At 47.8% G+C, this 18,148-nt stretch overlaps 1 protein-coding gene across 6 annotated transcripts in view; it reads right to left on the reverse strand.

The window, feature by feature from the left end:
• SETDB1 (SET domain bifurcated histone lysine methyltransferase 1) overlaps nt 1–17,837 on the reverse strand; it is a 30,885-nt gene extending 13,048 nt beyond the window's left edge. Inside the window, exons 1-14 of one of the 6 annotated variants that reach the window (XM_050930625.1) lie at nt 17,734–17,837; nt 15,458–15,674; nt 14,538–14,710; nt 13,391–13,428; nt 13,026–13,125; nt 12,321–12,491; nt 10,420–10,621; nt 8,584–8,657; nt 7,917–8,107; nt 6,472–6,601; nt 5,533–5,671; nt 2,823–2,981; nt 1,268–1,876; nt 341–457 (exon numbers count right to left, since the gene is read on the reverse strand). In XM_050930625.1, the coding sequence (XP_050786582.1) occupies nt 341–457; nt 1,268–1,876; nt 2,823–2,981; nt 5,533–5,671; nt 6,472–6,601; nt 7,917–8,107; nt 8,584–8,657; nt 10,420–10,621; nt 12,321–12,491; nt 13,026–13,125; nt 13,391–13,428; nt 14,538–14,710; nt 15,458–15,669 (2,315 nt within the window). In that variant the 5' untranslated portion in view covers nt 15,670–15,674; nt 17,734–17,837. Of the gene's footprint in view, nt 1–340; nt 458–1,267; nt 1,877–2,822; nt 2,982–3,698; nt 5,203–5,532; nt 5,672–6,471; nt 6,602–7,916; nt 8,108–8,583; nt 8,658–10,419; nt 10,622–12,320; nt 12,492–13,025; nt 13,126–13,390; nt 13,429–14,537; nt 14,711–15,457; nt 15,683–16,844; nt 17,300–17,733 lie in introns of those variants that run through there. The other 5 variants (XM_050930628.1, XM_050930624.1, XM_050930626.1 and 2 more) reach the window with 5 other exon arrangements.
• Nucleotides 17,838–18,148: the final 311 nt, after the last annotated feature.

An 18,148-nucleotide genomic window follows, 5' to 3' on the forward strand; every position in this document is an offset into this window, starting at 1 on the left:
TCGGGAGACCCAGCTTCAATTCCCTGTTTCATCACAAATTTCTTGTGAGATTAGGTGAAAATCATGTAAGCCAGTGCCTCGGTTTCCCCATCTGTAAAATAGGAATGATGTCATGCCCTGCTTGTGGGGTTGGGGGTTTTTTTGTTGAGAATAACTACATTAAAATTGTGAGGTACTTGATGACTACAGTGATGAGAGTCAGACATGTCTTGTCAAATGCCAGGAGTTAGCAGAAGAGCCAGGAACAGAACCCAGGAGTTCCGATGGGTGCACCTAGCTCGAGCAACCGTACTGGTCTCAGAAATCCAGCGTAACGAAAGCACAGTGCCACTCTACTCACCCTGTGGGAAGGCACTCCTCCAGCCTCTTGTGCTGGTAGCCAGAATTGGAGTTGATCTGCCCACCGGGGGTGCAGCCTGTCGCTTGGACTGTCAGCTGGTGGCAGGCACATTTCGATCTGAAGTCACAAATCCCCCCCCAAAGATTGATTTTACACCAGTTTTGCGAGAGAAGTCACAACTTTCAAGTCACATACACGTGAGGGGGGCTGAACATTTGGGACTCTCGGTAAATGGTGCCTCAGCCCCCCCCCACCCCACCTACTCTGATGGCAGGTTACCGTCAAACATTGGCTTGCAACAGAGCTCCTGTCCTGCCGCACATGCACAGATGACTTGAGCCACACTGCAGAGCCACCGTTTACCCCAAACATTTAACGCTGCTTCCCCAAGGAGCAGTGGATGCAGGATGCTAGCCAGGAGCAATCCTGAGGCAGTGAGATCAGAGCCATAATCTGAGACTTTGGTACACGCAAAAGAAAAGAGAACAAACAAAATGCTATCGTGGGCTGGATCGTGGGAACCCCGCACTCAAGCGGTCTCCAACCCTAACCTGCACTCGCACAAGGGGAAACCATTTCTGAGAATCGGAAGAAAGAGGTGGATTTTAGAGTACTCGGGAATCGGCTGAGAAACAGTAACTTAAGCCTCAACCTTCCGACAGCAGTGCTACTGCCACACTTCTCTTATATATAAAGCATCCCCTCTGCTGCTGCAGTTCGCTGGAGGCTCAAGCCAAGTACCCTAGAATTGGGATCGGTGTTCTCCATAGGGAGCCTCTGAGATTTGCCTCCTTACCACCACCCACATACTACGTGTAACCAAGGCAGGAGCTGGTAACATTCAGGCCACGAAGCAAGGCCTATTTGCAGAGCCTTTTCTCAGTGTGTGGCCCAGAGACGTGAAGAATTGCATACAGAGTCACCTACTTGTCTCTGCAACCATCTTTACAGTCACAGCCCACGAGGAACTCCCAGCTGGTGTTGATGTAGACTCCTTTCCCTGGGATGCGCTCCTTGCTATACGCCACCTGCGGAGGAGGGGTGGTGTCTATCTCGTTGACACAGGACAGCGGCACGTCCTCCTTGCCTTTGGTGATGTCTGCAATGTAGTAGAAGGGCTTGTAGGGCTGGAACTTGCGGTCCACCAGCACGTAGGGGTCTAGGCAGAACATCTCCAGGAAGAGGAAGTCGCAGTCCGTCTCGAAGATGTAGCGCTCGATCTCCTGCATGGTGCGCAGGCACAGCCCGCACGGCGTCTTGTAGATGACGTGGAAGCCCATCTTGCGGTTGACGCGGCGGCGGGCAGTCATGCGCCGGAAGTCGTAGAGAAGTGGGATGAGGAGGGGGTTCTTGCTGCGGTACTGGTCACTCCGGATGGGGCGGACCCGTGACAGGCAGGCGTAGCTGCAGACGTGAGGCAGGTAAAAAAGCTTCTCCATCGGGGCCCGGTATGAGGGCTCATTGGGCACCCGGTCCATCATGCCGTGGAATGGCTGCACTGCACTGCTGCCTGGCTGGCCACTGGAATAGCTTCCACTAGGGAGAGAGGGACAGCAAATAAGATACAGTAAGGATCCTTCTCCTGGAGAAAAGCAACACCAACAGCTTGATTTGGCACACGAAGCCCTCCTCGGAGACACCGTCAGACAGGCTCACAAGGGAAGCACCCCTGACTACACTGAGCAAAAAGCCACAGGGAATATGGGGATGACCCTATGGTGGCTGAGGATGAACAAGATTTTCAACTCTATACTGGGAGCTGCCTAGTCCACCTGCACCATCGTGAAGAGCGATCAGGGCTTTTCATTATTAGGATTACCACAGCACTTAAGAGCCATGGGCATGGATCAGGAGCCTAACATACTGGGCTAGGGGTGGCCAATGGAGCCACATGCGGCTCTCCAGAAGTTAATGCAACAGACCCTCGCTACAACGTGCGCCTATGTACTGCGGATTCTTTCAGAACGTGGTCACTGCCATGGCTCCCAAATGTAAATATTTACACCGGTAGTCATGGTAACGCAGTCCCTGCGTTAACGCGGTCCCATGCATGGATACCGATTCCCGCCTTCTAGTGGGGGGCCGGTGTACGCGGCTTCTTGTATAGAAACAGACTCCGGGGCCGGAGCTACAGGTGCCAACTTTCCAATGTGCCCGGGGGGGCGCTCACTGCTCGGTCTCAGGCCCTGCCCCTATTCCCCCCCTTCCTACCTCCTCCCCTGAGCCTGCTGTGCCCTTGCTCCTCCCCCTCCAGAGCCTCCTGCACGCCATGAAACAAGTGATTGGGAGGGTGTGGGGGAGCTGACGTATTACTGTGGCTCTTTGGCAATGTACATTGGTAAATTCTGGCTCCTCCTCAGGCTCAGGTTGGCCACCCCTGCACTAGGTGCTGCACGAAATAGCAGTCCTGTGTAAAATATGCACAAGCCTAGGGATTCTGCAGCATGCATGTTAAAGGCAAACCAGACTAGAGCTCGCTTACCGATACTGCTGGTTCACTGCAGCTTTTCCCATAGGAGGAGTTTCACTTAGGACAGGAGAAGCAGGCGAAGAGTGCCCAGACCCCACAGAGCCAGGACGGAAGGACGTGCTTTTCTTAGCCACTTGCTTTCTGGACTGAGCCAGCTGACTTTCGGGGCTTCTATACAAAGGAAGAAGAATGATGCACGATTTCAAGGCCAGATGCTCACGAGTGGCAGGGGTTAAAACAGAACTCAGCACCTAAAACACTATGAAAATTCGTGATCCTGCTCACTCCACGGCACAGCTCAGCCCCCTGCTGCCTGCCAGAAACAAACTCAAGCAAAGATTTTCTGTGTGATGATATAATCCATTCAACCCAATAGGATATGTACACTATAGGAATCCCAGGTTGAATATAAAAACTACATTTTAGAAATGCTGTTGGCATACAGGGGATTTCTGGGGAGTGGGGTGGGTGCTTGAGAATATTACACTAATTTCGGAGAAACCTGGACAGCTAAAGATCCCTGGGCTGGCAGAAACAAAGCAGAACCCTTGGGATCTGTATTGGTGGCACTTTTCAGCATCAGTGAGAAATTAAAAAGTGGCCTAGTTGTAATGCTCTCTTTACCATCTTAGCTAGCAGCAAGAGTGAGGGGAATATAGGTCTCCTCCCTAGACTGAGCTGTGTGACTCAATTACAAAAGGGAAGCCCAACTGCTGAGTGAAGTAGAACATCTGTACCAGAAGATGCCGGGCGCTCAGAAGAGCGCAATTAAGTCTCATTCTTTGTAGAGATGATGGTAGTTTCCAATCCAAATTACACACCGACTGATGGAACACACCACACATGAAACCAACCATTGTATATCAAAGATTGGGGGCGGGGGAAGGGAGCAGCGGGGCTACATTTATATAAAACAAGTTCCAAAATCCAGGACCAAGAGAAATGTTTGTGAACACATAAATCCAGGGGAAAACGGCTTGAAGAAGAGACTGTTACCCTGCAGCACTTGCAATCCCAACACTGTGGCATTGCACAAGAACCTGAAAGTGTAAAACTAGAAATCAAAATAAGACCAGGCAACGTCAGTGAACTAGGAGTACACAAGACACCACAGCAAAGATGCCTTTTTTTTTTTCAGTTTTAATAATCTTAATCATAATCTTAAAACTCTTTATGAGTAGGATTTTTAACCCAACCACGTCCCTTTGAGCAGCAGTGATACTCGAAGTACGGAGTCTGTGTTTAATTTATACTAGAAGCTATCGTCTTTGCAGCAGTTTGCCACACGAAAGGCAAAGGGGCTTAGAACAACAGCTGTAGTCCGAGCCACTTATCTGCAACTATGTGCTTTAAAGACAGGATCTTTAAAAATAAATAAATAAAAATAAAAAAAGATTTAAGATCCCAGAGTGTCTTGCAGCCACTGCAATGACTGTTTTATAACAGAAGAGTGCAGATCGGACAGCGAGAGGGAGTCTTTATCCTGCAGTTTAGCGTAATAGACTTCTATCAGTCTACGGGTGGTGCTGCTGTTTATCATTCCTGCAGCCTCCTCAGTTGGAGCTACTTTAATGGCAGCAAAGAAGTCCTGATCTCGTTCTGAGGATGTGGCCCTGGGACCGGAGAATGAGAAGCCAAACTCTGCGTTTTTCAAGGTGGAGAGGACACCACTTGGGAGTAGGACTCTCGCCTTGGCTGTGAAAAGAGGAAGAATGAAACTACAGCTTGGATTCACAAGCCTTGGGAAAGCGTTAGGGTTAGAGTGGTGTGGATTCACTAGTTGGCCCCTATGTTCAGGGCAGAAGGATTTGTATTACACTGGCATTGGGGGCTGCAGGCAGTGGCACAGACTGTGTTACTTGCATGCTGCTACGTCTGGAAAGAATCTCGTGTATAACGCTCAACTTGCTGCACTGGTTCACTACAACTTGGGCACTTCTTATCTCCCTTTTCCCCATGCAAAGTGGCACAGTCACAGCAGAAGACATGTAGGCAGGGTATCATGCGTCCATAAATTCTGATGGGAAATCCACAGTGGTGACAAAAGTGAACAGGGACAGTATCTTTTTCTCCGAGGAAGTTTATCTTGAAGTCCCAACACACATGTTCAGGAAATCTTGCATTCTCCAACCCACAATCTCCATTGCAATGCTGCTTCTCTCCTTTGTCAAGTCCTCCTCCGGCACTAGGATGTGCCTCTGACAGCGTCCAACTCGTGCCTCTTGCAGCGAAAAGTGCGTGTTGGATTTTGTTGGCGATTGGCCTGATCAGGTCTGGTCCATGACCATCAAGACCAACCAATGATTCTGAATTCTCAGTGCCTTGCAAGTCAGTGAGGTCCATGAGCCCGTCAGTCCAAGTTGAGGAATGCAAAGCAGCAGGGGGCCAATGCCTGGATCGTGACATGAGGGAGTAATTCAGAGAAGCAACAAACTTTGTAACTTGGAAATACATCAAGTGTGAAGCATTAGGATTGAATAAGGACAAGAAGGTTTGCTCAATGGGTACTGTGGTGTCAGCCTCCCCGCCCCAAGATACTCATCTATCAGCCTCCCCACATTGGAATTAAAACAATTGTGCAACCAAGAAATAAGTCAAGTGATGGAAGAAACCCACACCAGAAGTCTCCTTCCCACAAGAAGGGATGGAGCCAGGAACAACTAAGAGCTGGAGCTATTTGGTGCAGCAGAGAGGGAAAGCAGAGAATTAATAAGATACTTACTCCATCTCAGCTGGCTGTGGGGAAACAGACGGTGCAGCTATAGACATTGCTTGGATTTGTTCTATAGGTTTAAACTGGGTGCTGGTTCCTGTTAAATCTTGTGTGTACTGTACTACAGGCCCTTTGCTCCTCACAGCACCTGGTGGAAGAGAGAATCTCTACTTCAGCCAAAGATTTGTGAATTAACTAACATCATCAGGGGTCGGCAACCTTTCAGAAGTAGGGTGCCGAGTCTTCATTTATTCACTCTAATTTAAGGTTTCACGTGCCAGTAATACATTTTAATGTTTTTAGACGGTCTCTTTCTATACGTCTATAATGTATAACTAAACTATTGTCGTATGTAAAGTAAATAAGGTTTTTAAAATATTTTAAGAAGCTTCATTTAAAATTAAATTAAAATGCAGAGCCCCTGGACCAGTGGCCAGGACCCAGGCAGCGTCAGTGCCACTGAAAATCAGCTCAAGTGCCACCTTCGGCACGTGTGCCATAGGTTGCCTACCCCTGAACTACATGATATTGGTAGATTCCAGTTACTGCTCACAGAAAAATATGTAATTGAATTCTGAACAACAGATTGTTCAAGAATCAAATCTATTCTTTGGAAAGACTTCAGACGGACAACCACAGCACTGAACATCTAGCAAATAGCAACGTTGCAGCTAGTGGGAGATGTGTAGACTCAAGAAAGGTTAAGTCCCCATTAGCAAAGTTAAGACAGCAACAATCCCATTTTCTAGTGCTGCAAGACACCGGTGTTGCCAATTATCTCCAACAGACTAGACTCTTAATGCAACTGATTTCCTTGCCAAGGCTTTAAACTAGTGAATGATGGGCCAATCTTGTAGCTCTGATTTGGTCAATGCTTCCATAGCAGTCCTGCCTGAGAAAGCAGTTTAGGTTCATGCCCTGAGACAGACACTTGGGGGAGTGACATACCAACATTGGGACGAGTCCTCATCTGCCCTCCTTGTTTCTTTTCCAGAGTGGAGGCTGTGGAGGTTTTCATGCTGAACATAGGCTCCAGACGCGTGGAACCGCGGTAAATCCATTCACAGCGTTTGTCATCCTGCGGCAGAGAGAATATTGTAACACTCACAGCATCTGTCTGAGATTCAAGACAAGTGTGTGTGTTTAGGGTGATGACACGATTTGAAGTATACCTACAAAAGTGCATTAATGTTACACAATTTCCACAGTGTATTAAAACTCAGAATTTAAAAATCATAGAGCACTAAGTGTGCTCTGAATCACACAACAGGACAAGTGTGTCAAAAGCGTGCAGAGGAGCTTGCGCCCTAGAGGCACTGCATGTACAATACAGAACAGAGAGGGTGAACTTTTTACAGCAAGCAAGGGAGGGAGACTCGTGCAAAGGAAAGGTAGAAGATGGCAAAGTTGGCAAAAGATACAGTAAGGGGGGGGAGTAAGGATTGCATGCTGAAGGGGAGGAGTAGGCATTTTCATTTAAATGATGGCCTTGCAGGTAAGGCACTGGATTGGTACTCAGGAGACCTAGATTCTGTTTCCAGCTCTGCACCAGCTCCTTGGGGGATGCTGAGCAAGTCATTTCCCTGTGTCTCAGTTCCAAGAATAATACTTTGTTGCCTTAAAAGGTGGTTGAAGGATAAATTGGTTAGTGTTCATCATCAGGATTTCACATACCATGAAGGCCACACAAGGCCTAGATAAGCATGGAAAGAGACAGGACATCAGAGATGGGAGTTAAGCAGAGGGAGGGGTGGGGAACAGTAGTGTTTACTTTCTGTACTAGGACAGCAAGACTATCACTTAAGCTTCTGGTCAGTTTCACACCAGTTTTCTCACACTAGCATAGTGCTCATGTTTGGATTCAAGCCGGGGCTGGGAGGAGTTTACAGTCAGAAAGCAGCCAAAACAAAAAACTTCCCGTAGACCATTAAATAAGAAACAAAACCGGTGTTATCTATTTCAATTTGAACACACACATCTCTGCTATACTGAGCCTAAAAATGAGATATTTTTGGGAGCATCTACGTGACCTAAGAGCCAAAGTCATTTTTGAAAACGCAACTTAGGTGCTTTGGAAAATTTGACCCGCACTTATTTTAACAAAAGTCTCTCAGGTGGCATCTCCAAGTCAACCTAGAGCTATCGGACCATGTTCCAGGCAGAATGGAGGAACTGCCAGCCTGGATCAGAGCTGAGGCCCATTTAATCCTGCATCCCATTTCTAACTGTGGTCAGTAGCCAATACAGCTTTTAATTCACTTTCTATGGCAAGGAAGCTCATTTTGTCTGGCCTGACCTACTGGAGAAGGGAAGTCCTCAGCTCCAGGTTGGAAATATCTCAACAAAATAAACCCAAGCTTCCCCTGTTCCAGGGGTAGGGGATGCTGTCATACCAGGAAGAGGATTTTGACCAGACTGCCATCCACTTCCTCCACTCTGGACTTCCACCAGGTCCCTTCCCATTCTGTTTTAATCAGCTGGCCACTCTTCAGCAATACCATGGGACGGTTTGGGTAGGCACTGATGTATTCCTCTATGAAATCACGACAGGAAACGTCTTCTATGTCTTCCCAGGTCTTCTTTACTATTAGGAAAGAAAAAAAGGAGAGACGGCTTTTTCAAAGACCTTCTCTGCAGCCTCTCTGGTGATATTCCAGATGGATTTTACGTTAAACAGACAAGACAACAAAGACAGTCTAAAAAGACAATGAGCGATCATAATAGAGCAATTACTGCAATGCAAATACTTGTAATAAAAAAAATATAAAGTGAGCCCTGTACATTTTGTATTCTGTGTTGTAACTGAAATCAATATATTTGAAAAGGTAGAAAACATCCAAAAATATTTAAATAAATGGTATTCTATTATTGTTTAACGGTGTGATGAAGCAAGATAAATTTTTTTAATCGCTTGACAGCCCTAGTAATAGTTTGATTGTTACGCTCTGCAGCTTCTCGTGCACAGCAAATCTTTCCAGGCAACGCGTTTAATTCCAATGCTAGGACAGAACCCAGCTAGAGCCCTAGCAAAGCACAGGAGCGTGCAAACAGAGAACTCACGTGGCCTGCAGATCGGGTATAGCTCCGACTGAGTGACGTAAGACGCATAGCCATCATCGAAGAAGATCAGGAACCTGGAATTAAAAGAGTGGCAAAGGAGCCATGTATTTAATACAGCTATGAAGCTGCCTTTCATGATGAGAATAGTGCTCATGAATGCAGCTGAAGACACCTCACCACAGCCTGTTAGTATTACCATAGTGCCTCAGAGCCCAAGTCATGGCTAGGCACTGTACAGACACAGAACAAAGAGATGGCACCTGCCCAAGAGAGCTTGCAATCAAAGTTAGCCGATACTTCCACCCACTTCCAGGGGGGGTGAGGAAAGGAGAAGCAGCGTTTCCTTCAGAGAGGCCCCAAAGATTCCCCAGCAGTGAGGAGCAACAGCAGGGCAGGGATCCCAGCCAGGATTTCTTCCCAGCCTTGGATGTGAGCATGGCAGAGAGAGGATCCACCCTCCCATTTGGCAGTACAAAGCTCTCTACCCCAAACAAGGGCCAAGAGCAGAAGAAGCCGCAGTCAGAGCCGTTCCCACAGACAGGGCTTACTCCCCAGAGGCAAAAAGCACCCCCTAGCAGCACCTCTGCTGCTGGCACCCTTGGAACACTGACATCAGAGCGTGTGCTCCACAACAGATCGTTGGCCTTCGAGTGGCATCCCATCCCTAACCGGAGCATACACCCAGGAGCGAGGAGTTTATTTTCTAGGCAGTTCAGATAAGCAGAGGGGCAGTTAGAAACAGTTTCTCTTGGGGGGGGGAGGGGAAGAGAACAAACAGGAACAAATCCCTAGAATCACGTTTTCCTGGGGACAGGGGCTATGGATTTATAGAGTGGAACGTGGTAGCTATTTAATGGTGTACAGTAACACTACACAACAGTTTTACGACAACAGCATCTAGTTGAAGTTATATTACAAAGAGATCACTGATCACCTATAAAATAAGTTGTATTTGCAATATAGCCTCTGAACGCAGTTAATTTTAGATAGTTAACTATTTGTTGCACACAGCTTTGCACCATCAGGAATTTATGACAGAGTCATGTTTGATTATTAATCTTCTCTAAGGACGATTCAGCCTAAACCATATTTGAAAGAAAGAACCCTGCCTAGTTAGATGTAGATTTGTGTATCCTGTTTTAGGCCCTACAATCTCTTTTCCTTAAGGGCTTCTCAAGGGAAGGGATACTGGTAATGCTGCTGGTCATTAATACTTCTGTGGCCTATATTTCTCATCATAGTGTTTTAGGGCAACAGTTGCTTTGGGCTGTGCAGAGACCAAGGGTACATGTCTACACTGGAAAAAGGTGTGTTCTTAACTTGAGTTAGCTAACCTGGGTTAAAAAACAACACTGAAGACACAGCAACTCATCTTAACAGATCCAATTAAGGTTTACAGGGAGCATGGGGTTAGACTCTGGCAACCAACCTGAGTTAAAAGCTGAACAGCAAAGCCTTCACTGCTAGTTAACCTGGGTTAGCTAACCTGAGTTAAGAACACACTTTTTTGTTGTTGTTGTTGTTGCAGTGTAGACATACCCTAACTCCTTGATCCTGTAGCAGGAGAGTTATGGCATTAGCAGGCGTGATTTGACTATCTCAGGAGAAAGTTGCACACACAACAGGAATTCTGACTGTATGATTAATGGAATGGGAACGCTTCTCAGGCTATTAAGCATCAAAGATCCAACCCACTTCACTAAAGAACTGGTTCACCCAAATTCACAAGGTTTAGAATCTGAGACCCAGCCTCAACTTCCCCTATAGTCTTACTATTCTACATATACCTGCCCCTAAGACTGGGACCACCACTATGGAGGAGGAGGTTTTTTATACCTCAGTTTATTCTTCATGTTCGGTGTTTCGGCCACAATACCAGCGTAGAGCCAGACTTGATTCCCATCCTTGTATTTGGCCACGACCCGGCTTCCGACATAGAGCTTCTCAGCAGAGGGATGATAGTCATACGCAATGTGATTGCCAGAAAGCAAACTCTTCCCTTTGTTGTCGAATTTCACTTTGAACTTCTTACCAGCACCTGAAAGGCATTTTAAAGAGGGCTATGGTCATTGAGAACCACGTCACTTCACACTGAGATCCCACTACCAAAAAGAACCTCAGATTAAATTATAAAGCCAGAAACGACCATTGCAATCATCCAGGCTGACTTCCTGCATAAAACACAATCATAGGACTTCCCTGTACTAATTACCCTTTGAACTAGAACATATCTTTTGGCAAAAATATCCACTCAAGTCTATGACCCAAGATAGAAACACTTAAGAGGAGTTTAATTCAGAAGATTACTAGCAAGACTATGTCATTTATCATTCCCAGTTAGAATATTTTGCACTTATCCAGCATCTTTTCATCCAGTGATGTGAAAGCACCTGCACATTCAACTTTGGCACCCCAGTGAGACACACAAGCATTATGCCCTTTTACATGGGGGGAAGCCGACAACTGTGAGGAGATACGATTTGCCCCACCATCCACTCCGTGATAAAACTAGGACTAGAATGCAGGAAATCTTGACAAAACTCCTCTGTTTTAAACAAAGAGCCCATGTTACCTCCAAGTGCTTTTGCAAATATCCAAGCACACACTGTCATTCCATTACTACTGTTAACTGAACTGCAAGAACAGTTCCAGTAGTAAAAACTAAACAGACGTTTGGGGAAAATATAAACCCTTCTACTTCAGAATATAGAACAACCTCCAATGGGGGTCAGGAAGAAACTTTTCCTGGGGACGGATTATCCCACATTTGCCTCCTGCAAGGTTTCTTACACCTTCCTCTGAACCACTCTTTATTACACTTCCCACAGACTCCATGGGAGTCTCCATCTGGTCCTCCACAGCCTGAGGAAGAGTGGCCCATTCTTGAGGTTGCCCCTTCACCAACCCCCCATTCCCCTTCACCAACCCACTTCTTCATGTCACATCGAACACTGAACTGTGCTTCCAACCCGAATCAATACTCACAACATTGTCGTCATCCTCATCTGGGATTTCGATCACTTCCGTGGGCTTGGAAGCTGAGTCCACATCTTCAGAGCTGCTCTCACAATACTGAAGGCCCGTGAATAGATGGATGACTATTCTGGTCTGGTACAGTAATTCCTATGTTCCTAACAGCATCGTTTTGCCGTCTCAAGGACACAAGTTCTTGAGAGAGACAAGATTCCAGAGTCTGACCAACCCTGAGCTAAGCTATGCTAAAATGGAAGGTTCGGGCACCCTCCTCAACTTCAGGCATTAGCAACAAGAAAACATTAAATAACCAGTGGACTGGCACCGATCTTTAGACTCATTTTCACCCGAAACAGGCAGCTCTGATCCATAGCTGATGAGGAGAGCAAAGGACTATGCACTGAAACTCTTAATCTGAAGGAAAGACAGGATGGCCTTAAGAATATGGAGAGCTCAGATATGGTGACATGCAGCAGCATAAAACCTTAAGATAGCATCTAACTTGTAGGTAGCAAGTTCAAAGCCAGGCCAGATGGGAGTGTAGTTGCCACTGCAAGTCAAATAATGTGGAAATCTAAATCTAGCTGACAATGCCACAGGGCAGTAAACTGCACTGCTACTCCCCTTGCCGTACTTGTTCTGCGCACAGAAAACTGCAAATCTGGCACATGTTGGTCACTAAATTCACAATGACGCTTAGCATGTTGCATTCATCTCGAGACACGGCTGGCTAGTTTACAGTCAAGAATGTGGGCCTCACTCACCTACTGCCTGGATTGCAATCAAAATTCCTTTGTGCCATGTCTTGGTCCTCTTCTTGCCTAGGATACGCATACCAACCACCAGGTCACCGTCATTGCTGAGGTCACCCCCAGCAAGTGCAGAGCTCACCTGTTGGGACACGCCAACAGAGCTCGGTGGAGAGGACAACCCATCTGCCCCAGAGAGAACAAAAGATAAATCAGAAATCATTTTTCAAAGCAAACTTTTTACCTATGTAACTAAAAACCACTTCAGCTTAGAGCTGGACAAGCCAGAAACCTCACTAGCTTTCCATCCCTGATGCTATTTCACTCAGCCTAAGCTAGTTAGTTTCACTTTCAGGTTCTCACACTCCAGCTCAGCGATGTTTGGGGGGCTAACCCTGAGGGCTAGGTGCAAACTAAGCCCTTTAACAAAAACACAGTGTTACGAAAGCGTCGCTATTACTATGAGGGTTTGGAAAAGATTGTCAAGAGACAAAACCTAAACTTGGGACACAAACCACCCAACAGTTCCTTCAAGCAGACAAGTAGCGGAGAAGAGACAATGTTCTTTCTGTAACATCCTAGCGATGGAATACTGCAATCCTCCCAATCACTTTCTATCTCAGAACAGCAGTGACCTGTCTCTGGTTGAGATAAAAAGCCCGGGCACCTGGCTAAGCCAGTAATGGAACTGCCCTCTCACTCCCTCACATACAAACACACCTTTGTGCAGGTCCTGGGTGTTTGTTTTTTTGTTAACAGCTTCCATAAATTTCTGAACATCTTGGGCAGACTTCCTCATCGCAGCCATGGCTTCTCGAAGCTACAGGGAGGGAAGAAGGAGGTAGAAATGAAAACACTTTTCAATATAAAATTAGGTTTTTTTGAGGAGTTGCAACTTCAACATGATTTGTTTGTCCTACAAGTTTGTCAAGGAAGCATGAAGAAGCTCAACAAAATTTAAGCTTGGCAGCTCTCCAGAGCAAGGAGTACCTTTTTTAATGTTTGCACAGCGCCTAGCACACCAGCACCCTGACCGCTATTTGTAATACAAGAGCGCATCACAACACAAGTCTTTTCCAACTCACCAGCGTCTGATCCTTTGAGATTCGGTTACTTGTATCACCTATATTTAAATGAAAGAAAACAGAAAAAGCACTTGAAGCTTGGAACTAATGCTGGAAAGGAGTTTAAATCAGACCACAACCTCCTCCTGCCAAGACGCCAAAGCAAATGGAAGGGGGGAGAGGAAAACATCCATTCCCAAGGAGAAATACAATTTAGAGTATCATTCTTTTACACATTTATTAGAAGATCCACTCTGTTAACCCAAAGATTTACATTGGTCGTTGGAGTGGGCCACTTAAGACAAGTTTCACAGTTCTCATGAAATGCAGCCACCTCTGAGGTGAAAGGCACCAATACAGAGGGATAATTGGCACACAGGTGTTGGGCTCAACAGGCAAGGGAAAGTTTAGGGGTGGAATACCTGGACAGGCCTTAATTCTTAAGAGCTATGGAATGTTTAAAATCTATGCAGGTCATCCAGAGTCTTTACTTATAAGGACTCTCCCAAGAAATACATGCACAGTAATCTTAATGGAACTCATTTTATATACCTAAGAATGACTGGAGGGACAAACTTGAGGCTTTATACCATTAAGCCATCCCTCTTCAAACAGGAAGCCCTTGTAAACAGAATCTCAGGATAACTAAGGGCCACATTTTGAGCACGTACAACACCCAGTGATTTCAGTGGGAGCTGTGAGTGCTCAGGATCTCTGCCCATGACCCAAATTTTGCCTCATTTTTGAGGTGAGAGGATTCCCCAGGATCCCCTCCCGTTTCACCATCCTTCCTCCCCACCAAAAAGCTGTGTTTTGGGATGGGTTAACTAGCCCTTCTGGCTGTTGAGTGCTGGATGCAGCTTATCTGCACGACTCCTGAGACAGCAGGCGAATGGGGAGAGGAGTGTCATTTGACAGCTTCCCAATTTAACTCCTTTCAATTCAGGGAACAAATGCACTGACTTTGCAAGTACCACTCTTTATTACACTTCCCACAGACTCCATGGGAGTCTCCATCTGGTCCTCCACAGCCTGAGGAAGAGCGGCCCATTCTTGAGGACGCTCGTTCACCAACTCCCCATTCCCCTTTGTATTCTTTCCAGGGATACATTTTCATCTCCCCCACCCTTCACCAACCCACTTCTCAATGTCACATGGAACACTGAACTGTGCTTCCAACCCGAATCAATACTCATAACATCGTCGTCATCCTCATCTGGGATTTCGATCACTTCCGTGGGCTTGGAAGCTGAGTCCTCATCTTCAGAGCTGCTCTCACGATACTGAAGGCCCAGCTTGGAGTAGAGATCTTTTACCAGTATCTCGCATTTACCAATGGCTCTGCAGCGTATTGGGGGAAAAGAGGGGCACAGAGAAAGCTCCAAGATGAGTACAGCTGTACCCCACCCCTCCCAGAAGGAGGAGAAGGTTTTGCACAGCAGCACCTGCTACATTAAGGGGTTACTCAGCAGTTGCCGCCATCACTAGCACTAAGCAGAACTGTGACTTCACCTCAGTAAACAAACCATAATTAGGGGTTGGACAAACTTTAACCTGAAGGACTCAAAGCCACGACAGAATGTGGCTTTGCACGACATACACACAAACAGGTACCGAACCACACAAAGTTAAAGAACACGACCCGAAACCTTGCCCATACATCACACTGAAAATCAGTGGTAGAGATGGAAATAGAACCTGAGGGCTTGTCTACACTACTGTGTGGGGTTGATCTAAGATACACCACTTCAGCTATGCGAATAGCGTTACTGAAGTTGACGTACTTAGATTTACTGACCACGGTATCTTCACTGTGGTAAGTCGACAGCAGACGCTCTCCCACTGACTCGCTTGCGCTCCTGGTTCTGGTGGAGTACCAGTGTCGACAGGAGAGTCATCAGTGGTTGATTTATCGCATCTAGACTAGACTAGACGCGATAAATCAACCCCCGCTGGATCAACCACTGCACGCCGATACGGCGGGTAGTGCAGACAAGCTCCGAGACCCAATTCCTTGTTCCAGCATGCTCCTTGCTATCTCCACTAGCTCACTGTTCAAAACAAAGCTGCCACTGCAAGCGTGCCCACCTTGAAGCATCATCAAAGAGCTGGTCGACATAGGCAACTTCTGCTTCTTTCCGTTCCACGCTCTTTTCCAGCTCTTCCAGCTGCTGTTTCCGCTGCTTCACACACTCAAACTTCTCCAGCTCCTCATCAATGAATTGCTGGAGCTCTTCCATAGAGATCCCCAACTCCTCCACCACTTCTTGCTGCAACTCTGTTACTTCTGGAGAATCCATTTTTGCTAAAACCAAAGCAATAAAGAAATATGAGACAACATGCAAGGTTTCAAGGTTTTCCCTCACACACTCCGTAAGCCGTAGCACATGTATTTTACCACTATACTCTCCTGACTGCAGCACAAGGCCTCATAACCATATGAACATAAGAACAGTCATACTGGGTCAAACCAAAGGTCCATCTAGCCCAGTATCCTGTCTTCCAACAGTGGCCAATGCCAGGTGCCCCAGAGGGAATGAACAGAACAGGTAATTGTCAATTGTTCTATCCCTAACAGGTGTACATGAAGTGGTGCTTAACTTGAGTTGACTGAACATTTAGATGGAATCAATGAAATGTTCAACATAATTTCAAATATCATGCTTTCTTCTCGAAACAGGAAGCTACACTGAATAGGACTATTCAAAATGCTGCTTCCAATACACCAGCAACAGAAGGGAAAGCAGGAACACAAAGCTAGTTTTTCCAGGTAATTTTGTTTTGTTTATACAGAACCTTTAAACCAGAGTATCTACATTTTGGGTTGCTGGAAGTGGTTGTAAATGAATTAGGGGGCTGAGGGGCCCTAAACAAAGGGAATTTCAGTTTGGACAAATTCTCCAAGCCTTCTGAATTTTCAAAGTTTACACTTCACCATCCCTAACAACCCCCATCTGAGACACTGCTGGGCTCACTCCCATGCTAACACAAGTTCTACTTGCCTAACCAGAGAGAAAAAGATAACATAACCCCTCTGTTGGCATCCAGTACCCCAAGCCTACGTACATGGAAATAACCCAAGCTTGCTCCCCACACATCCATCCATGTACAGAACATGGATCACAACATCTAGATCCCTGCCCCCAGTTTCCTCACTCAACACCCGCTGGCTGCAGCTCCTCCAGCCACACAGCCATCCCTCCTTCCCACAACTCCTGGCTATCCCCCATGCCATTCCATTTCCTTTGCCACTTCCTGGCTCCAGATACCCTCTCATTATACCTCTACCGTGATATAACACGAATTTGGATGTAACGCGGTATAGCAGCGCTCCAGGGAGGCAGGGCTGCACACTCCAGTGATCAAAGCAAGTTCAATATAATGTGGTTTCACCTATAACGCAGTAAGATTTTTTGGCTCCCAAGGACAGTGTTATATCGGCGTAGAGGTGTACTTTCCTGACTTCCCTGCTTACCCCCTGGTCCCATGGCTCCAGCTGCCCTCCTGCAATCATCTTCTGGCTCCCCAGCTCTCACCTCAACCCCTATCTCCAGCCCCCTTGGCTCCCCAAAGTCATCTTCTCTCCAGGACTCCTGGCTCTACCTCCACCATCTCCTGGCTCTCTTTCCACTGACTCTCTTAAGCCATCTTGCATCTTTCATCCTCTCATCCCGACCCACCTCTTATGCTTTTACCACTCAATCAGCTCCACCCTTATGTCCCCCACTCCAGCCCCCGTCCTACTCCTTGGTTGCTGCCTCCCCCATCAGCCCCTGGCTCCCCAGAGCCTCCTGTGCCCCTTCTCCAGCTCATCTCTCCCCCGCGGGCTCCCCAACCCCCCGCCTCCAGAGACCATGTGTCCCTCCCTAGCGCACCCCTGGATCACCAGACCCCTTCCCAGACCTCTCCCATCACCCCCCAGAACCCTCCCCTATGTCCCCCGACCTCTCCCCTTCCTCATCGCCCCCCAGACCCCTTCCCTATGTCCCCCTGACCCCTTCCCTATGTCCCCCCAGAACCCTCCATGTCCCCCGACCCCTCCCCTTCCCCATCGCCCCCAGAACCCTCCCCTACATCCCCCTGACCCCTCCCCCCAATCCTCTCCAGACCTCCCCCATCGCCCCCCAGACCCCTCCCCTATGTCCCCCGACCCCTCCCCTTCCCCTTCCCCATCGCCCCCAGACCCCTTCCCTATGTCCCCCTGACCCCTCCCCCCAATCCTCTCCAGACCTTCCCCATCGCCCCCCAGAACCCTCCCCACGTCCCCCCTCCCCCATAGCCCCCCGGGCCCCCCAGCCCCCGCCTCCAAATAAACACCCCTCCCCCCATATCCCCGTTCCCGCCCCCGGGCCTGCAGCCCTCACCTCTCCCCGGAGGGGAGGGACAGTCTCCGAGGAGCCGCCTCCGGGTCGGACCGGATGGGACCTCACGACACTTCCGGGGACGGTAGCCGCGAAGCTCCAGTGAGCGCCGATTGAGAGCTGCGCGAGTACACAGGTGGACACTGCGCATGCGGTAACAACGCCTGGTTGGGGGGCTCGTAATGGCTCGCGGCCCGTCAGTCTGTTTGGGCCGGTGCGCATGCGCAGGCTTCTCTTAAAGGGACAGGGGGAGGTTGCGAGGGGGAAGGTGACTTGCCCGAGGTCACATGGAGAGTCAGTGGCAGAGGCGGGCATGGAACCAGGAGCCCGCCCTCCCACACTTCCCGAATCCCTGCTGGAGTCATGGGGGCTACTTGGGCACAAGTCTCTGAGCAGTGTGTAGCTGGGTGCCACGTGC

The sequence above is a fragment of the Gopherus flavomarginatus genome, chromosome 20, assembly GCF_025201925.1.
Source record: "Gopherus flavomarginatus isolate rGopFla2 chromosome 20, rGopFla2.mat.asm, whole genome shotgun sequence".
NCBI lineage: Eukaryota > Metazoa > Chordata > Testudines > Testudinidae > Gopherus > Gopherus flavomarginatus.